Genomic DNA, 20,988 nt, shown 5'->3' with positions numbered 1-20,988 from the left:
GGCTATGACCCATGATACTAATCAGTTACATATTTATATCTCCCACTATTTTCCTCCCACCCAGCAGTTCCCTGAATCCTTCAATGACACTGGCATGGATCCTTGCACTTCCTCTGTTCTATCCCTGCAAAATTCTAACTAGCATGGGCCATATTGATTAAAAAAAAAAAACCCTACCCCAAAAAAAATTCCTCCTATTGTGTCTAAGATTGCAGGCACAAATACTTTTGCCCTGACTCATAACATTTTTTCAGCACAATCTTTTAACTTTTCAACCAATTTATTGGTGAACTGAGAACTTCATTGAAAGTATTTGCTAGTTTATCATTACTATGAATAAAGTTAAAGACTGCATTAAGCATTCACTATTACTAAAAGTAGAAGCATGGAGGATATCCATAGAGCCATCCTACTTTTCTATTGAAGAAAGTAGTTATTTCAAAAAGATGTTTTCACATAAAAGTTTAAACTTTATTTAATAAATACAAAAAAATGAAATTTACATTACAATATTACATGTTGAAGGATAAATAAACAAATGTTATTATGAGGGATATTTTAAGATTTAACAAAATTTATAAAACATAACTGCTATCTAGAAATACTTCTTGTAAATGGGTTTGTTCTTCCACTGCTAGCTATCAAAGACAACAGCTATTTTTGACATGGCCAAATGTTGAACAGATTTTGCTATCGTACATTTTTTTGTGGAATACAAAGAGTTACATATTTGTGTAAGCCAATACTTGTGAAAAATAAGTAAACAAAAGTATTTTTATTTTTTGGATTGAACAAAATTTATAAAACATACACAACTATTTCTATATCTGTATCTAGAAATACTTCTTGTATTATACTAGATACTTTCTCCCATCGCAAACCATCAAGACCACAGCCTATTTTTGGCATAGCCAAATTATGTACAGATTCTGATATCATATGCTTTTTCATGGAATTTAAAGAGTTACGTAAAGAGTCATAAGTTGGTTTTTGCCAATATTTTTGTTTTGTCACTAAGTAATACACATAGCGCTGGTTCCTTTTTAGAACTGCTACCTGACCTCTCTTCTTCCCTAAACGGGGAAAAAAAAAAAAAAAAAAGTTATAAATACAATCTCAATATGTTATGAAGTACAATTATTTTTTAAGTTATGTACTTATCACTTATGCATTTTTGGTTTAATGTAGCTGAATATATCTGATCTTTTTTTAAAAAAAAAAGTTAGAAAAAAATGCATGACAGTTGACCATGTGGTGAATTAAACTCAGCACCAGACTCATCTGATATGGTATGAAATTTTAATTTGATCATTAATTTTAAACTGTTTGTACATTAAATTGTAATTTTCTTTATTACAGTGGTGCACACGCATTTTTAGACAAATAGAAAAAATGTTATGAAATATGAAAATATTACCTTTTGCTGTGAGCCAATAGTTGGGGGGGGGGGGATATGCAATAAAAAAATTTAATTTTTATTTCTACATGTTTCTTGTTTACATCAAAACAATACAGGCAGTTCTCGCTTTACGAGTGTTTTTCCCCCAAGTATCGAAAATATGAACATTAATTGCAAAAAATGAATGTTAAACATTCACAAATACTGCATTCCAAACCACGTGCATAGCTATACAATACAGTGTACCCCACTTTACGATATTAATCTATTCCAGAGACACCATCATATTGTGAAAAAATCTTAATGTGAACCCGATAACACATTGTTTACTGGTAATTTCAAAACCTTGGGAAGTTAAAATTTTTGCTGTATAACTAAGCTATTTATCTCTCTAAAATATCATTTTTAAGGTCACAAGAGTGACTTTAAGGCCATATAAAAGGTTGTGAGTGTGGTTTGTAAATTGTATTAGTTACCAATTCAAATCGTTAAAATGCACTACATTTTCATCGTCGTCATATGTTCCGTTATAAGAATTAACTTTGAACGCCTTTGTGATTTTTTTCTAAAGCACATTTCTGGAGGTCATGACCATGAAACAAAAACAATTTGCACTTTCCGGTTTATTGGGCTTTTCTGTTACTGCAAGCAATTATAAACAGGTAGTAAACTCGATATTCTTGCATTTGTGAAAATACCGATAGCTGGAATTGTGTAGTTTTTTACGTTGTTATGGTGAAATGTGTTTCCCCTTTACTGAAATCTTCAATCGTATAAAAAAAACATAAATAAATTTTGTTTTATTTATGTTTTTACTTTCGAATCTTCTCTTCATTCCTTTTTTTTAAGCTTCGTAAACTTGTTACTCCACACGAATTGTATTAGTTGCAATTTCTGTGTGCTGTTAAATTCTTATGCATGCAATTGTGAAATTTATAATTAAAAGAGATTATCTTGGAAACAAACGCCTCTTGAAACATTTCTGAAGAAGACAACTCCTTGTGCACCAAGCCAATGAGTGATCAACGCGTGTGCATTTAGTTGATGATGATGAAGAATAAACATTCTTTAACATTTGTAAGTTGTAAATAATTTCTCTATTATTATAATTTGCTTGATTTTACAGGCTACGTTTTCATTTCTTTTGATAAATCAATCATTGTTTAAACAGACTAATTAGCTAACTAATTTCATTGTTGAGAACGTAACCCCTATTTTTAACCTTATGTCTATGAGAAATAAATTCCTGCTTTACGAGCACGTGCCAGGAACAAATTAACTCAAAGTTGAGAACTACCTGTATATTCTACATACTGTGTATCAGAGTAAAGGTAATCGCTAATATAACGTTTAAAGTTGACTTACAGAAGGAGTATGCAAAGGATGACTGGATTTGAGAAATTAGTGACTGAACATTTTCAATGACATGTTAGATAACTGTATGATATTGTTCAAATTTGCATCCTTTAGTTGGTTTCTGGTATTATTTATATTCATGATTGAGAATCCTTTCTCAAGTATATAAATGTTTCTAAATGTACTTGTGAAGGAAGGGCATTAAAAACTGAATATCAATTAGTTTTAACTGAATGTTGGATTCATTTTGAGACACTGCGATTAAGAAAGGAAAAAACACTGCTATATTGCTTCTTAATTTCATGAAATCTGAGAACCTTGATGTAAATGACTCCACAAATCAGTCTGTTACGTTATATACTCAAACAAATTTACATGTTTCTGTTTTTCAGACATTTTCATAGAATTTTGAAAATGAACAAAATTATTTTCGGGATTTAAGACATGAAAAAGCCTTACCTCTGCAATAAAATGCATTCACATAACTTGATTGCTAATTTATTAGTTGATTTTCACTTGTAATTCTTTGTTCAAATCATTTAGTAATGTCAGCTAGAAAACTAGATCATATTGCCACTTATTCAATATCAGTAGTTAACTTTTTCTTTTTTTTTTGTGCATAACTTTTTCACATTTTTGTTGATGTATAATAATGAATCTTTATCAATGGCCTCTCACAATCATCAAAATAATCAGATAAATGTGTAACAAAACGTTAATTCTTACCATCTGTAGTTACATTTACTAGTTTTTTTAATTCTAATGTTACACTACTGTATTATACTTTTGCTGGACGGCTTCAAATATATCTGACCCCCTTTGTATATTCCTTCAGGAACACATACCTAATAACTCTTCTGTTATTTCAAAATTTTTGGAAACTTCCTAATAAAAATCAAAAGTTGTGCTACTGATGAAATATTAGTGAACTCATCCAGTGCTAAAGAGAAATAAAAGAAATTTAAGCCTTGTGGATTAACTCAAGACTTGAGGGAATTTGCAAGGCTCTGTGGATTTTAGTCAGCATGGCCTGCATTTGTAGGGAGAAGGAATGTTGTAGAAATGATACTGATTTGAACAAAGGTGATGCAAGGATTTTTGCCAATATCATTGGGGATAAAATAGGGAAACTGCTATTTAGGGGGAAAATGGTAATTTAGATCTGCATTTATCTGATGATATGAGTCAAAATAATGCTTGCACTCACCTCAAGAATTCTTGTTTGTTTCCATAACAGCCTATGGGGATAAGATGTTCTGAGGGTAGCAGCATTTCAAATGAGGGGAAGACTTGGGATACAAATTCATTCAGTATGTTTGCTATCTGAGCAGGATCATCAACAGTCGAACCATTAGTATCAAGTGGACCAATCAGATTCATCCCCTTTTTTGAGTTTATATAAGTAAAGAAATCCTTGCTGTTTTTTTTTAGCATCCTTTGCCAAAGATTTCTCATAATCTGCCTTCGCCTATACTTATATATATTATGATGTACTTATATGTCATAGGCTTCTGTGTTGCCTGATAATTTATATGCATCCCATGCATTTTTCTTCTCTGCCACGAGTCTCATTAGTTCATTTGACAACCATTTAGGCCTAAACCTCGAACAATATTTCTTATTATGTATGAAACGTTTAGTAGCATCCACTATTAGTTCCTTGAATGCTTCCCACTTAGAATTTGCTGTTGGTAACATCATCAATTGGTCCCACTGTACAGAATTTAAAAACTGTCTGAGACCACTATAGTCACCTTTATGGAAGCAAAAACCCCTTCCTTTACCCCTGATGGTAATTATATCTTTAAGTAAATCCCACATCAGTACATTGTGATCACTGCCACCTAATGGTTCCTTTATCTGCAAATTCTTAATACATGAATGATCACTGCTGATAACCAGATCAAGAGTATTAGCTTCTCTGGTTACCTCTCGAACGTGCTGCTGCAGAAAACAATAAATCCACAAAAGTCTTACTAGTGTGCGAGTGACCAACCCATAAGTTCCAGTCTATATCTTGGAAGTTAAAATACCCCATTATAAGGCATTCTGATTTACTAGCCCACTCTATCTGTTGTCGTGTTGTCAATAAAATGGTTGAATTTGAACTCCTAGTTCAAATTCAGCCAAATTCAGAAGGGGTCCAGTGGTCATGCTTCTTATTAAAAGAGCTTTCTATAAGTTTCTGATATGTGGAGATTGGAACCTTGCTCCACTTCTCATGTAAGGCTAGCTCCCTGCTTGATCTAGGAAGCCTTGTTCTGTCTCTCAAATTGTTGTTCCAAAACAATCACAGAGGTGAATTCAGATTTTAGCTCTAGGCTTATCCTCCAAAACCACTGTCGTACTTACCAACCTTTGTGACACAGACCATATTGTATCATGTTGATACAATATGGTCTGTGAACTTGCAGATTACTCATTACTTCTCAAGGATAAGGTGTCCATACATGAAAAAATATACTATACAATCACCCACCACAGTCTTATCAGCCAGGAGTTAGAGGATAATGTAATTGTATTCTGGCTTATGTTACCCATTTATGGACTAATTCAATGGAAAGGTTCGGTGAAACACAAGTAGTTGCTCTTGACATCTCAAAGGCTTTCGATCGTGTTTGGCATAAAGGTCTTCTAAACAAGCTTCCATCTTATGGTTTTCCAACTGTTTTTAGTAATTGGTTATCCAGTTTTCTCTCTGTTCGCTGGTCCTTGAGGTTGTCACAGACATTCTCTCAGATATGCCAGACAAGCTGTACTTGCTACTTGGGAGTCTAAAACGCTGATGGAACTGATATTTGGGTGACTTAAGTCAAGTGGACCCAGTTTCGGTGAAGTCCGGACGGTCTGTGACAGCCAAATCTTCTGCTTGCACCTTCACGATGGTGGGACTGTTAGTAATCCTGGGTATAACCTCCATGCATAAGTACATGGTGGGTGACTAGCTGGGTGTGAATCAGCGTAAGCAGGGGTCGAGGTGTGGCACCCACACCACATGGAGGAACGCCGCCCCTCTATGTTACCAGGCAGTACTAGGTGGTAGATGACTCATCAACCGGTGCAATACCACCACTTTGCTTACTGGAGGCTTGAAGTGGTGGAACCCATGTTTAGTCTCTAGAGCTAAGTTCCGGTCAACCTTTCCCCATCTTTCCATCATGCAGTATGATTGACGACTTTTGAGGTTATGATGAACATCATGGCGAGATCCAATATTCCTTACATTGAGGGTACAGCTCTAAAACAGTGTTCGCAGGCCAGCCGCTAGTTAGTACATTGGACCGAACCTATTGGTAACTCTCTAGGAGGCTTCCGGATCAGCTAGTGTATAATCTTGCTACCTCTACTCTGCCAGATAGTGACTGGAGGGAATCCGAGTAGTGTGCATGCGGGCAGCATTGTCGAGGCGACGTTATGTCAAGGATCTGGGTATATTCTTACCGTGTGTATGCCAAATCCAAAAATTTCATTACTTCATACAGCATGTCCCACCCACTTTTTCTTACTATTGAATACACCATGAATTGTCAAAATCATAGAGCAAGCTTATCTGCGAAAAGATCTAAACCTCCCAAGCACTTCCTAATTCATTTCACAAATATATGTGGTCTCAATTCTAATCTCAACGATGTCCATTTCCACTTGCAGTCTGCCAAACCCCATGTACTTTTTATGACAGAATCTCAGTTATCGGTTGATTCAACTACTGCTCATGTCAGATGCCCAAATTATTCGCTGTATGATTCCTTTTACCTCAAAGGTGGTACTTGTGCATATGTCCATTCTGATATTCCCTGTCAGAGACTTGGAAATTTAGAATCTCCTCTCTTTGATCTTCTCTGGCTTAAAATCTCTCTACCTCATTGTGTCAAATTCATCTGTTGTCTCTACCATTCTCCCAACTCCACTAATCGCTTGGAACTCTTTGACTTCCTCTCTTTGCAACTTGACTTTCTCCAGTCCAACTTTCCTAACAGTGAGGTAATTTTCCTTGGTAATTTTAATGTTCACAACTCCAGCTGGCTTCCGCTTTCTAGTCACACCGACCCAGCTGGTCGACATGCTGAGACTTTTGCAATTACTAATGACCTTGCATGGATTGTTCATTTACCTACAAGAATACCGGACAATCCTAATCATACAGCCAATACGCTTGATCTTTTTCTCACAAACAACCCTTCTAAGTACACGGTCGAAGTGAGAGGTCCTTTAGGCACTTCAGATCACAACTTAGTGATTGTCTCTTCTCCAATGGAACCTTTATCTCATGGCTATTCCCAACCTCGTGTTGTTTGGCATTACAAGAATTTGTATTCTTGTAATGGGATGACCTGCAAGAGTATCTTTGTTATTCATAAATCACAAAGATACTATACTTTCCTTTTTGGATTTTGTATGCTTCTGTTTGTGAAGTGTAATTCATTATTTCCACACATTATTCACCTCACGATTGTATTAACCACTAAAGATTTATATGGGTTCACAATTACTGTGATTTGGTAAAGATCTGAAAGATCATCCTACTGAATTTTTCTGTTTATTTTTCAGCACATTGTTTTATTCCCATTTATTTGCTGAAGTGTTACTGTAATTTACTGTAAAAGTTTCAGGGTTTTGAATAATATGTAAAATAAAACCATCTTAAAAATGAGCAATTGTTCAATCGCATCTGTTCTCAGAAAAGAGAAATTTGATATTAAAAATCCGTATAAAAATGAAATACACACCTTGTTTGATTAACTCCTCAACTCCATCAAACTTTTTTTTAAACAGTATGGCAATGCCTTTCCCCATTCTACAGTCCTCGCTAATAGAATGAGCTAATGCAAAATGTGGAGGACATGAAAATAAATCTCCATGTTTTTCAGTGTAGGTACCCTAAAAAAGAGAAAGAAAGGAAAAGATTTCACATAACAGCTTTATTAACATGTTTATTCAAAAACATTAAAAGAAGCTGAAGTGGAGAAAATGTTTACAGAATGCCAATATCAGCAGAACTTGCATATAAAGTAAACTCTTTAAAATTCACCACCTTTCATACATTAATGCCAACGCAAATTTGGCAGAGATTGTTTCATTTTCCTATTTTGTGTTATCGACATTTTTCAGAAATTTAAGTATAACTGATAAACTTTTTTTGTCATTAAAGCTAATGAGTATTTCTAGTAGTTAAACACATTTGCAAAATTTTCAATTATTACTAAAAATATGAAGAAATAAAATTAATAAGCATTAAAATCTACTGGTAAAAAGGTCAAGCATTGGTACACTCCAAGCACAATGCACAAAACTGAATAGTTTTTTCAAATGTCAGGTGATGCAATACTACCACCAGGTTAACAAATTGAACCTTTGTTTACATTTTAACCACTAGTGCTATCTTTTGGTTCAATATAAACACTTAAATACATTTACACAAATAAAAATGAAGGTTTCAAAAAAACCTTCCACCATTCATCCCTTCAATTAACAGACTAAAGGTGTGTCTCACATTTGCATGTGAGACATGCCTTTTTGTTTTAATTATAAAAAAAAATGAATTATTAGCTTTTTTACAGTGTTGAAAACAGTGATATATTAATTATGATGTGCTAAATTCAATTAAAAGATAATGAACAAAAATAAAATATAATAATAATGTTATATTTTTTTAGAATTTTCAAGGTCACTCATCACACATATTTATGCACAAACACTTGCCTGCTATCTGGCAGCTGTAATGTGAAACCAAAGCTCTACAAGACTAAATATCTGTTGCTGATGTCTCAGATGCCACATGAGAATGAGTTGACTAGACAAAAGAGTGTCTTTTGTTCACCTGGCATCTGTTAAATGCCAAACAAAAATTTCATTTAATTCATAGCATTTATCAAAATGAATGCAGAAAATACTAGTGGGAAAAGATACACACAGGAGGATTTGATTTTATTCATCAAATTAAAAAAATAACAGAAACAATTCAAACTGTGAATGACAACGACCAGAGACATCGGTTTCTGTAAACAGTATCACCTGAATATTTTAACATCTTTTTTCAACTCAAACACATCCATAGATATACATGAGAGTAACCATCACTCCAACAGAAATCAATTATAGATTTTATAGTTACTCACCAGAAGTCAGTATGGACAACTAAAGACTGTAGGGTAATGAGAGGTGCCAACTGTGGGTCGGATCATTACCTGAAGACTGCAGATATATTTTTCAAATACCAGAATAAGGGACAAGTGAGACCTAATACAGCCAGTAAAGACAATAGGGAAGTACAAGAAAATATTGCCTATAAATTGGAACTACTATCTTATGACAGTATTAAAGATCTTTACCAGAGAAGACTCCAGAACCACCTATCTCACATTAGAGAAATAGAAGAGATTAATATCATATAACAGCATTAAAACCACCATACACAAGGTTGCTAATGAAGCACTAGGCCTAATAGATCACGAATATAAACAACAGTATTGGTGGAATGAGGAAGTAGTGAGTTTGATGAAAGGAAAGAGCCTATAACAAATGGTTAATGAATAAAAATCAGGAAAATAGAGAAGAATACAAAAGGTCCAATAAAGCAGTTAAAAGGAAAATTGCTAGATCCAAGAATGCAGCATGGGAGAAAAGCTGCCAAGAAATTGACAGCTCATTAGGAGGAACACAGTGATCCGAAGCTTGAGAGCACTGAAAACAAATCTTGATTGAATAAGAACTTTATAGATATGCCAACATGGGAAAATCATTATAACCACCTCCTAAAGAAAGATGATCTCAATATCAGAGCCTAATTACTCCTCCACCAATAGATAAAAGGGAGATAGAAATTACAAAACATCAAGTTCTTGACTGTGAAAAATTAATGAACAAAAAATCTCCAGGCCCTGGGAACATAGCGATGGAACTAATTAAATATGGACCACCAAGTCTTTTCGATCTGATTAACAGATGTACAGCTAAAGGAAAACTCCAAATGAGTGGAAAGTAAGTTATTTCTCCCATATATAAAAAAAGAAATAAACTCCAGAGGCTTAAGTGTTAATTGCACTATGTCCAGACTATACTCTAAAGTGCTTCAGTTAAATTTACGAGAGGAGGTAAAGGAAAAGATAAGTGAAGAACAAAAGTGGAATTAGGTCAGGTCACTCTTGTGTGGACAATTTGCTTGTTTTACAACAGCTAGTAGAGAAAAGAAAAGCAAAGAATAAAGATACCTTCTTTGCCTTCATCGATTTAGAAAAGGCTTATGACTCCGTTCCAAAAAAGGAATTATGGAAAGCCCTTCAAAATATAAGTTGATCCAGAGCTTGTGGAATTGATTAGGGAACTGTACGATAACAATGTGGCATATATTAAAGTTTGGAATACTTTATCTACCCCAATCTATCCAACAAAGGGGCTGAGATAAGGATGCAGCCTATCACCTTTATTGTTTAATGTTTTCTTGGAATGTGCTCTACAAGAATGGAAAAGAAGCTGTTATGGAATGGGAGTACCAGTTAACAACAGATATCTTTGGAGTCTAAATTTTGCTGATGATCTGGTTATCATTGCACAAGAAGCTTATGATTTAGAATACATGTTGAGAAAATTGCATCTTACATATGACCAAATGAGGCCTCAATATCAATTTTACAGACAGAATACCTAAGCATGGAACATACTGATGAATTGAAAGTTGCACAGTCTATACATCTAAAACCTGTTGACTTTTTCAAATATCTCAGATGCAGATTAACTAAGGAAGGATTGGGGAAAGAGGACATCATACACAAATTCATCAAAGTAGGAAGATTCTTAGAGCCCTGAACTATATATGGTGGGACAACAATATCTCCCACAGAACTAAAAAACATACAGTTGTTAGTGGAACTGGTACTTTGCTACAGATGTGAGGTGTGGACACTGAAAGAGGGTGCGAAAAAAAAAAAGAAGCTCAGAGCCCCTAAAGATGGACTACCTACGTCAGAGTGCTAGGCTAGAGAGGATAACAAATGAGGAAATAATAAGCCGTATGCGCACAGATGAAGATATTATAGAACAAATAGAAAAGAGGTTGAGATGGTTTGGACATTTGCTGTGCATGAATGAAGTGAGATGACCTAAAATTATATATGAGTGAAGACACCCCTAGAAAAACATGGAAGGAAGGTGCACTATCGGCCATGAGAAAGAGAAATTTGAAGATGCCCATGTCTGGCGACTTTGGAAAATGGGAGCAACAAGGCAGCGATCTGCCATATTAAGTCGAACATAGATACTTAATGGTGAAACTCAATGACTGCCAACTCTTACAATACCTTGAAAACTCCCATCTCATTAGGAATCACCAAAAATGGATTGTCAATGTTAACCAGCAGTGATATCTTGGCTATGTTAGTAGTAGTAGTGGCAAAAGATGCATGAAAGAAAGCTTATACAGCATCAGGCAAAAAAAAAAAAAAAAAACACTACACACTTCTCCCATTCATATCCTCCAAGAATGTCTAGTTCTTCCTATATGAACCCACACAGTCTTGTAAAACATAATGATGAAATCCTTGCTCAACTGACGTCATGGAATCTGCATCCAGACCTGATGGTTTTTACTGAGACCTGGTTCTCTCCTGAGGTTTCAATCCCAATTCCAGACTACTCTCTTTTTCAAAGTTGCAGAGGTGATTCAAAAGGTGGTGGAGTTGCTATTTATATTCATAGTCATCTGCGATGCTCTGCCTTTCCTATCTCAAATCTGCCTGATCAAGCTTGTGAACTCACTTTTATCCGCATTGCCTCTTTGGTGATCAGGTGTCTATACTGACCTCCCTCAGCTTCAGTTAACAGCTTCCTTGTAACTCTTGACAGCACTATCTCATTTCACAAGCAAATCCCTAAGCCTTCAACTGATTAGTGACTTTAATATTAACATTCTTCAAAGCTCTTCCTCTCAGGTGCAAGACCTCCTAGATGTCATTACTTCAAATGGTTTCTGTTCTTACTGATGGAGATATCCCGACTAGAATGGGAGAGTCCCACAATTCCCTTCTTGACTTCGCAATTGGGGAATACTCTCTCACATATGCAATACTTGATACAACTATTTCAGATCATTGTCCCATCTTAATGGTAATCGAAAATGAAATAAATGAAGCAGAGATCATGCACACTTTCAAATCTGTCACCCCAGACTCTCTCAATTAGCTTTGTCACGACCTGCAGCAGTCAACGTGGGATGGAGTGCTTGCTACAAATGATCTTGAAATTGCAACTAACTGCTTTTTTAAGCATATCCTAAATAGCTATGAAATATACGTGTCATATATCAGGAGCCCAGGGAATAAAAAGGCCACCAGGACAAGAGGGAAAATATGCCCGTTCATCTCAAACAAGATTTGTAATATGTTAAAGAAAAGAGACAACCCTGCAAGAACTGCTAGAGCAACAGGAATCGAGGCAGAGAAAATTAAATACACAATGTACAGAAACAAAATCACTGACTATATTCGGTCAGAGAAAAGAAAATACTATAGTTCTCAACTTACAGGTATCATAACAAGCAAGAAAAAAATGGACAGTTTTGAACAAACTATTACTGGGAAGGAAACTGAAATCAAGGAGCAACATTGGAGATGTAGCTGAAAATGAGGTACTCATTTTAGATGACGAGCTAAAAGCTACTGCCTTCTGTAACCACTTTATTTCAAGTGTCTCTTTCAAGACGAAATTTACTTCAGAGACAATGAAATGAGAGAATCTGCCAAGTACTCAATCAGAAACTTTTTTTCTCATTCCTCTCTCCGATCAAGAGATTTTAGAGGCAGGGAAACAATTGAAAGAAAAGGGAGCCCCTGGCTTTGATGAAATATCTCTGTCTCTACTAAAAAAGGTCCTTTGTTCAATTCTTAGGCCACTGAAGTATATATTTAATCTCTCCTTTCAATCTGGTAAATTCCCTTCTCAATTCAAAAAAGCAATAATCATTGTAAACCGTTGTAACTCCATCAACAACTTTCGCCCAATAGTTTTTGTAAAAACTTTGAATTATTCAAAAACTACTCTCAGTTTTTGCAAAATTATTCGAAAAAATTGTTCATAGCAGACTCATGGGTTTTCTCGAAGAAAAATCAGCTCATCCATCAACAACAGTATGCTTATCGCTCTAAAATATCCACTGATCTTGCAACTGTTGACTTCTGCTCAAGAATCATTGATAGTCTTGAAAAAGGTCACTATGCTATAGCACTGTTTCTTGACTTATCTAAAGCTTTTTATTGCAAACTCAATAACCTTGGTTTGAGAGGGAAAATGAACCTTCTCCTTGAAGGCTACCTTACCGATCAGCCATTTGTCGTAAGAACAAATCAATCATACTCCGACATCTTATTTCTCCAGGGGAGTACCTCAAGGCTCACTTCTTGGACCTATCCTATTTGTTCTTTACATCGATGAATTTCTCTCTCTTCTTCCATCTTCTCAACTAGTAGCATATGCCGATGATATTTCCATCCTAACCACAGATAAAGACCCTAATGAGCTTCAACTCAAAATCTCTGCCTTGCTTTCTGTGATACATAATTGGCTTCAAAAGAATCAGCTTATACTGAATCCAGAAAAATCAAAATATATGGTGTTTAGAACGAAAAAAAAACCTGCTAAATATTGATTTAGATGTAACACGCAAGAAAAACAACTTGAAAGGGTGAATGAAACCAAGTTTCTCGGAATCTGGCTAGATGATATGCTAAGTTGGGCAAAACAAATGATAACCCTACGAAAGAAAACTTCATCACTAGCAGGAATACTCGCCAGGGCCTCTGCCTGGGTGTCTCCTTCTCTTCTCAGACAAGTATTCCTTTCTTTAATTCAGCCGTACCTCACCCATGGGGTACCACTAGCCAAGAAAACCTTGCGAGAATCAACTCCATTCTCAATCGATGCATTCGTTCAATTTTGGGCCTTCCCTGGAACACATTGGTTGGTTCGAGACACAAGGAAGTGAGTCTCCTCGGCATCTACCAACTGCTACAGAAAGCAGAGGCGATCCTTGTTTACAATGCTATGAAGACAGCAGACTTTCTCCCTCTCTTCAGATCCTTTTTCATAACCACAGACGAAGAAGAAATATCATACAATCTAAGAAATGAAGCCTACCTGAAGATTCCGCTTTTCAGAAAAGCCATAGGTCAGAAAAGTATAAAATACAGAGGTGCTAAAACCTGGAACAAACCCTGCAAAAATCAAAAATGTCATTTCACTAAATCAATTCAAGAAACTACTAATTGAACACATCATCAGGGATGTCTGATTCAAATTACCTTCCACTCAACTCCTGGATTTTAAAAACACCAACATGGAAATAATGTACAAATGTTAAAGGAAGCAGTTGGCAAATAGTTTGTAAATTTCTGTGCATGTATCTCATCATTTTTCTTTTCTCTTCTCATTTAATTGTAAAAATGTTCACAATGATATTATAAGTAGTGATGCTTTTCAAAGTCTTCTGTAAAGAAATGTACAAAAAACTCCAATTTATTTGTCTTTCCTGTTGAACATTACCTGTACAATTTCAGAACTATACATTTTTCAATTGTATATTCATCATTTTTTAAGGGAACACCCCCTAAAAAGCCATTGGCTTATGTGTTCTCCCTCCCTTTTTGCTATTATCTCCCAAAAAAAGTGTAATATAAAATAAAGATAAATAAATTATTATTCCTTCAATTTATTCAAACCATTCACTTCCACACATGGCTGAAGGCAAACCTATCCTGCAACAATCCTTCCTCAACTTATGCTCCCTTATGTGTATAGTCTCAGCAAGAGAAAGAATGCCATTCACATTCAGCTCACTTGATCCATTCAAGGTCTTAAACACCTCACCCCACAGGTGCCTAGCTTCCAGAACTTTTTGCAGAACTTTTTACAATTTGCAGAACTATTCTAGGTAAGAGCATCCTTTAGTCCCCTTCATCAATCTGGTTATCCATCTTTGCACCCATTCCAGCAGATCTACATCCTTCCTAAAGTGAAGCTTCCAGATCTATATACAATACTCAAGATGCAACCTGTGGCCTTGTACAAAGGGATAATCACCTCCTTTTCCCTACTAGCAAAGTATATGTATATCATTGACAAAACCGCTTGACCTGTTCTGGCAACATGTCTGCACTGCTCAGAGAATTTCATATCTGAGTGCACAATTACCCTCCACTCAGGTCTTTATCATTTTCCACTACCCTGAGTGTAGGACCGCACAGTTGATAAGTTATTCTGGGATTACTGCTACCCATATGCAGTTGCATTTGTCAATGTTAAACTTCAACTGCCATTTCTCAGCCCATTGACTCAATTTTCCTAGATCTTGTTGCAGTAGCTCACCGTGATTACTGCTGCTAACCACATTACTAACTTTTGTATCGTCTGCAAACTTTGACATTAAGCCTGATATACCTTCATCAACATCATTAATAAATATTGAAAACAATGGGCCCAGCACTAAACCCTGGGAGACTCCACTGATAACACTGGTCCACACAGAGTGTCCATGGATAACCACTCTGTCGTCTTCCAATCAACATCCTTTTATCCATAGCAACAACTTGCCCTTAATGTCGTATTGCTCCAGTTTATACAGCAATCTTTTATGTGCAACAGTATCAAAAGCCCTACTGAAATCCAAGTATGTGATATCCAAATTATTTTTTGCATCCAGTTCCTTGGTCACTGCATCAGAGGAACTTATCAGATTGGTTAGGAAGACCACCCCTTAACAAATCCAGGCTGTGACTGCAGTATAATTGCATTCCTGTTGAGATGGTCCTGTGTTACTTCTTTAATCAGCGATTCTTTTTTTCCCCTGGAACAGATGTTAAGCTAACAGATCTGTAATTACTCGTCACTTTTTTGAATTGGGGATACATTTGCACATCTGCAGTACGTAGGGACCTCCAATGATACTCTCATAATTATGTATGGCTAAAGGCTTGCTTACCTCCTTTGCTGCCTCTTAATATGATTGGATAGATCTCATCCACCACAGCTGCCTTTTTTAACATTCAGCTTCATCAATTCCTCTTCCACTTTCTTTTCAGTTATCACAAAGTCATTTAGCTTCCTATTGGAGTTTTATAAACATCTGGCATCCCCTCCAATAAAGAATTCCTCATGTATGAATGTAGATGCAAAATACCTATTCAATTTGTTAGCAACCTAAGCAGGAACATCAAGTGACCCAATGTGATTAAATCCCTTCCTTCTACTGTTAATATAAAAATAGAAGTCTTTGCTGCTTTCCTATGCATTCTTTGCCAGAGATCTCTCATAATCTGCCTTAAGCTTGTCTAACCTCATTTGTGACTTGATTACAGACTAATTTATATCTAACATAGGCTTCTGAATAACCTGATAATTTATATGCATCCCATGCACTTTCTTATTTCTGTCTCAATAGTTAATCTGGCTTTCATTTTGTCAGATGAACTATTAATAAAAAACTAGTCAAATTAACTACTATTAATAAAGCCTTGAACAGTATTTCTTTGTTAGTATAAAAAGCATAGTAGCTTCTATGATTACTTCCCTGAATGCTTTCCATTTAGAGTTGGTCTCACTGCATAGAAATTAAAAACCGTAGTCACCCTTACAAAAGCAAAAGCCTTTCCCTTTACCCTTGACAATGGTTGTCTTAAATTAAACTCCACATTAGTACACTGTGAATTACACAGAGGGTCTTTTACCTGGAGATTCTTAATGCATGTAGAATCATTGCTGGTAACCATATCAAGAGTATTGCTTCCTCTTGTTGCCTCAACATATTGCTCTAGAAAACAATCATCCAAGAAATCTACAAAAGTGTTACTAGTGTGTGACTAACCAACCCACAAATTCCAGATGTTACTCATATTTGGGCAAATTCAAAGAAATTGAAGTAGTTGTTCTTGCCATTTCCATGGAAGCAAGCTTATGCAGCTTCAGTCATTTAAAAAATAATAATAATCCACTTTTTTTTTTTTCCCAGTCTTTTAAATTTATTCAAACCACCAACTTCCACAATGTCATGTGGAGTTTATTCCAACAATCTGTTACTCTCTACCTGAAGGAAATTTCTGAACTAAAACTATTGTTTTACAACTTCAATTTATGTTCCCTTGTGGGTGTCATTCAAGAAAGAGTAAAGTTATCAGTATTTTGTTTCAAGGACTTAAACATCTTAATTGGGTTTCCCACAGATGCTTAGTATATAGGTGGTGCAATTTACAGAACCCTAGTCTTTCTTTGTAAGAGTGCCCTTTTGTACCTCTGACTAATCTTGTTGCTATTCTTTGTACTCATTCCAACAGGTCTACATTCCAACAGGTCTAGAAGGAAGGGGATGAATCAGATTGGTCCACTTGAGATCGATGGGTCAACTGTTGATGACCCTGCTCGGGTAGCTAACAAACTAAATGAATATTTTGCATCGACATTCACACATGAGGAGTTATTCAGCGAGGGGAATGCCAGAGGTGTATTCAACTCTAGCAGTAAGCTAGAGAATCTTGTAATAACTGAGAGCAAAGTGGAGGAGAAATTGTTGAAGATAAACACAAGAAAGGCACCTGGGGTGGATGGGATCTATCCAGTTATATTAAAGGAGGCAGCAAAGGAGGTAAGCAAACCCTTAGCCATAATTATGAGAGCTTCCTTGGACTCAGGGGAGGTACCCATTGACTGGAGATGTGCAAATGTGACCCCAATTCACAAAGGGGGATCAAAGGCTGACACAAGTAATTATAGACCTGTGAGTTTAACTTCTGTTCCCGGAAAATTAATGGAGGCACTGGTGAAAGAAGCACTGCAGGATCATCTAGACAAGACTTCAGTTATAGCTAGGACACAGCATGGTTTTGTTAAGGGGAAGTCTTGCCTGACCAATTTGATTGGATACTATGATGCAGTCACAAAAGAACTGGATGCAGGGAATAACTTTGATATTATATACTTGGATCTTAGAAAGGCTTTTGATACTGTTGCACATGGAAGACTGCTGCACAAATTGGAGCAGTGTGGCATTGGAGGCAAGTTGCTGCTATGGATAAAGGGGTGGTTGAGGGGGAGAAGACAGAGAGTGGTAATCAATGGACACTGCTCATCGTGGACTAATGTTATTAGTGGAGTCCCTCAGGGTTCAGTATTGGGGCCTTTATTGTTTTCTGTATTTATAAATGATATTGATGATGGTATATCAGGCTTAATGTCCAAGTTTGCAGACGATACAAAGGTTGGCAGGGTTGTCAAGGACACTACTGACACTATGCTGCTGCAACAGGATTTGGAAAGGTTGAGCAGATGGGCTTCGAGGTGGCAAATGAAGTTTAACATTGACAAATGTAAAGTACTACATATGGGAAACAGCAACCCCAGAGCAACGTATCAACTCTGTGGTACTACACTGACAGTGGTAGAGAATGAAAGGGACCTGGGGGTGGTGGTGCAGGCAGATATGAAGTTCTCTGAGCAGTGCAGACGAGCTGCAAGAGTAGCTCATGGTGTATTGTCAATGATATATAGAAATTTTTCTAGCAGGGATAAGGAGGTGATTATTCCCTTGTATAAGGCAATGGTCAGGCCACACCTAGAGTACTGTATACAGGCCTGGAGGCCTCATTTCAGGAAGGATGTAGAGCTGCTGGAACGAGTACAGAGAAGGGCAACTAGATTGGTGAATGGGACAAAGGGGTTCTCTTACGAAGAAAGGCTTAAGTTTTGCAAATTACAGTGTCTGGAAACTAGGCACCAGCGGGGTGATCTGATAGAGGTGTACAAAGCCTTGAATGGTTTGAGCATGCTCAATGCTGATGGGATTCTTCCTCTAGCTCAGAAAAATCACCTGAGAGGGCATAAATTCAAATTGAGGAAAGACAGATGTAGGATAGATGTGCGGAAATTTGCCTTTAGCCAGCGGGTGGTTGGTGGGTGGAACAGACTTCCATCCCTTGTCGTGGAAGTTGATAGCCTAAATAAGTTTAAGGCTCAGCTGGACAGGTATTTCGAACGAACAGAGGGGTGAAGTGGAAGTGGTTATTTTTATTTATTTATGTTACTTTTTTTTTTTTTTTTTTTTTTTTTTTGGCTGATGCTGCATAAGCTTGCTTTCTTGCATCAAATGCCTCTACTAATGCTAATGCTAATGCTAACATCCTTCCTGAAATGAGGCTTGCAGTAATCAAGGCTTAATTACTAAATTATACAATGAAACAGGTTAATCACCTGTTTATTCCTGCTGGTAAAATTACTGTATATCATTGACAGAACTCTTTGAGCTGTGCTTAGTAGCTTGCCTGCACTGGATCTTTTTTTCTACATCCCTAGATCTTTTTCATTCTTCACCTTCTTTGGTAACACGAATGGTATATGCAAATCCACTGACAACTACAGTGCTGTTACATTTGCTAGTTCACAAGGCCATCCTGATATTTTGCTTGTAAAGATAGCTAAGCCATCCTAGTATTATGCCACTGGTCACTTTGGGTTTCAGAGCATAAGAAATTTTAATGAGTTCATTGCTAATTAATTGATTGGCTATACATTAAATTCTTGGAGTGTGAACAACCATTAAAACATGGAAAGTAGGAAATAAGAGTGCTGAAATGGGTTACATTTGTTGGGGGGGGGGGAAATCCCTACTTCTGGTGTGATCAACTTGTTTCCAAAAAAACTGTATATTAGAAAAAAAATTGTGAGAATCGTGATAAAAATACGTTCAGAAAATTTTAAAAAATGAATTTGAATATCAAACATTTCTATTAAGCTGGGACACAGTCACAAGAAAAAATAATAATGAACTGTGACATTCTTTTTCAATCCTGAAATTACAAGGATATTGCTTACATCAATGTAACATATCTAATATTATTACCGATTATCAGTGTTAATTAGTATGCCCTCAGTGAGACCAGTAGCCGTGGATAACTGCTCCTTCTTGGACATCTAACATGGGACTGCATCTGTGCAAAATTTTCCATTCTGCATGAAATTGCCATGCAGATAGTCAGTTCTTACTGGATGTTGACATTTGCTCAAAAATAAATTTGTCAAGAAAACTGAAATAAAATCATAACCAGTGTTATTGCAAAAAACTGCAATACAATCATACATTACTGGTTTTGCAGTTTTACTTTCAAGGCCAATAATGTATGATTAAAGCCTACAACCAATCACCTATAAAACTAAGGTGAACAAGTAATTTTACTGAAAACTTTTATAAAATTTCCTTCATATTTGGCAGATAACTTAGGACCTGGCCACCTTTGTAATTCAGAATAAACATTACTATAAATTAAACTGAATGTCTTAATTTTGCTTCATATGAAACTAAAAATGTAAGACTTGTGAAATTACCCATTTTTCAAACCAGAGAAAAGTATATTTTCCTTTGCTTCTGGATTTTATATTTGTTGTAGAGTACATGCATTATATTTATGAGAGAATTATTTACTTATTTATTTTAGAAAAGTAGATAAGTAAATGTAAGAATAAAGGAGTGCAGCGGATGCAATGAGCTCAGAACTGAAAATGGACCCAAAATCCAAACAAAGGGAAAACTTCCCACTCAATCCAGGCATGGATTCCTTTTTCTGCTGTCCTTTCCTCCAAATCTCAATTCTCGCATCTGAGCCAGACGAACGTCAAGACAGGCATTTATACCATATTTTCTATTTTAATGCTAATATCTTTTGTAGTGCTCTTTCTCCCAACCTCAACTCGAGTCACATAAACAGGAGCGGCATTTAATACCATAATTTCTATCACTAGACTACGAAATTATTAGCAGTACTACGAAGGCTTTATACTAATTGCTTCTGCAGAAGAAATTATTCTAATTCTTTCAACAGAATAATATATTTTTTAACATCATATTACCTTCGTGATCGAATGCTCCACAGAACATGCTTCACTTTCCATTTTTTTTTTCTCAGATTTGTTCAATGTATATGAATAACTGCTAAAAATGCGTTGGTTATTACAGGTTATTTTATGTATTTTTACAGCAATAGAGAAAATTAACAGACTAATCGCTCAGATGTAGATGGGAGAATTATTTCATAGCTGGAAAATAATAATTTTCACAAGTGGGTAATACTTGTATTAGTTCCATGATTCACTAAAACTGGAGAAATGTTTAAATTCTAAGAGTACTACGTTTGAATAATGACTAGTTTCCTTCCTTAACCACTCATTGAAGGCACAACCAAGTCCACAGAGTACTGTACTACTCAGTG

The 20,988-nt window shown here is 36.0% G+C and overlaps 1 protein-coding gene across 1 annotated transcript; it reads right to left on the bottom strand.

The window, feature by feature from the left end:
- Positions 1-561: 561 nt before the first annotated feature.
- On the bottom strand, positions 562-20,969 carry LOC150080425 (ADP-ribose glycohydrolase OARD1-like). The gene is made up of 3 exons (XM_090381145.1): positions 20,630-20,969; positions 7,483-7,633; positions 562-1,073 (listed from the first exon to the last, which is right to left on the bottom strand). The coding sequence occupies exons 1-3, from the start codon at positions 20,669-20,671 to the stop codon at positions 799-801; spliced, it is 468 nt and encodes a 155-aa protein (XP_090237271.1). The 5' UTR covers positions 20,672-20,969; the 3' UTR covers positions 562-798.
- Between the last annotated feature and the right edge of the window lie 19 nt (positions 20,970-20,988).

The sequence above is a fragment of the Mastigoproctus giganteus genome, chromosome 9 (assembly GCF_048544385.1).
Source record: "Mastigoproctus giganteus isolate SK-2022 chromosome 9, ASM4854438v1, whole genome shotgun sequence".
In the NCBI taxonomy this organism is placed as follows: Eukaryota; Metazoa; Arthropoda; class Arachnida; order Uropygi; family Thelyphonidae; genus Mastigoproctus; species Mastigoproctus giganteus.
Note: the sequence above shows the minus strand (reverse complement) of the source record. Positions and strands in the feature narration are given on the sequence as shown.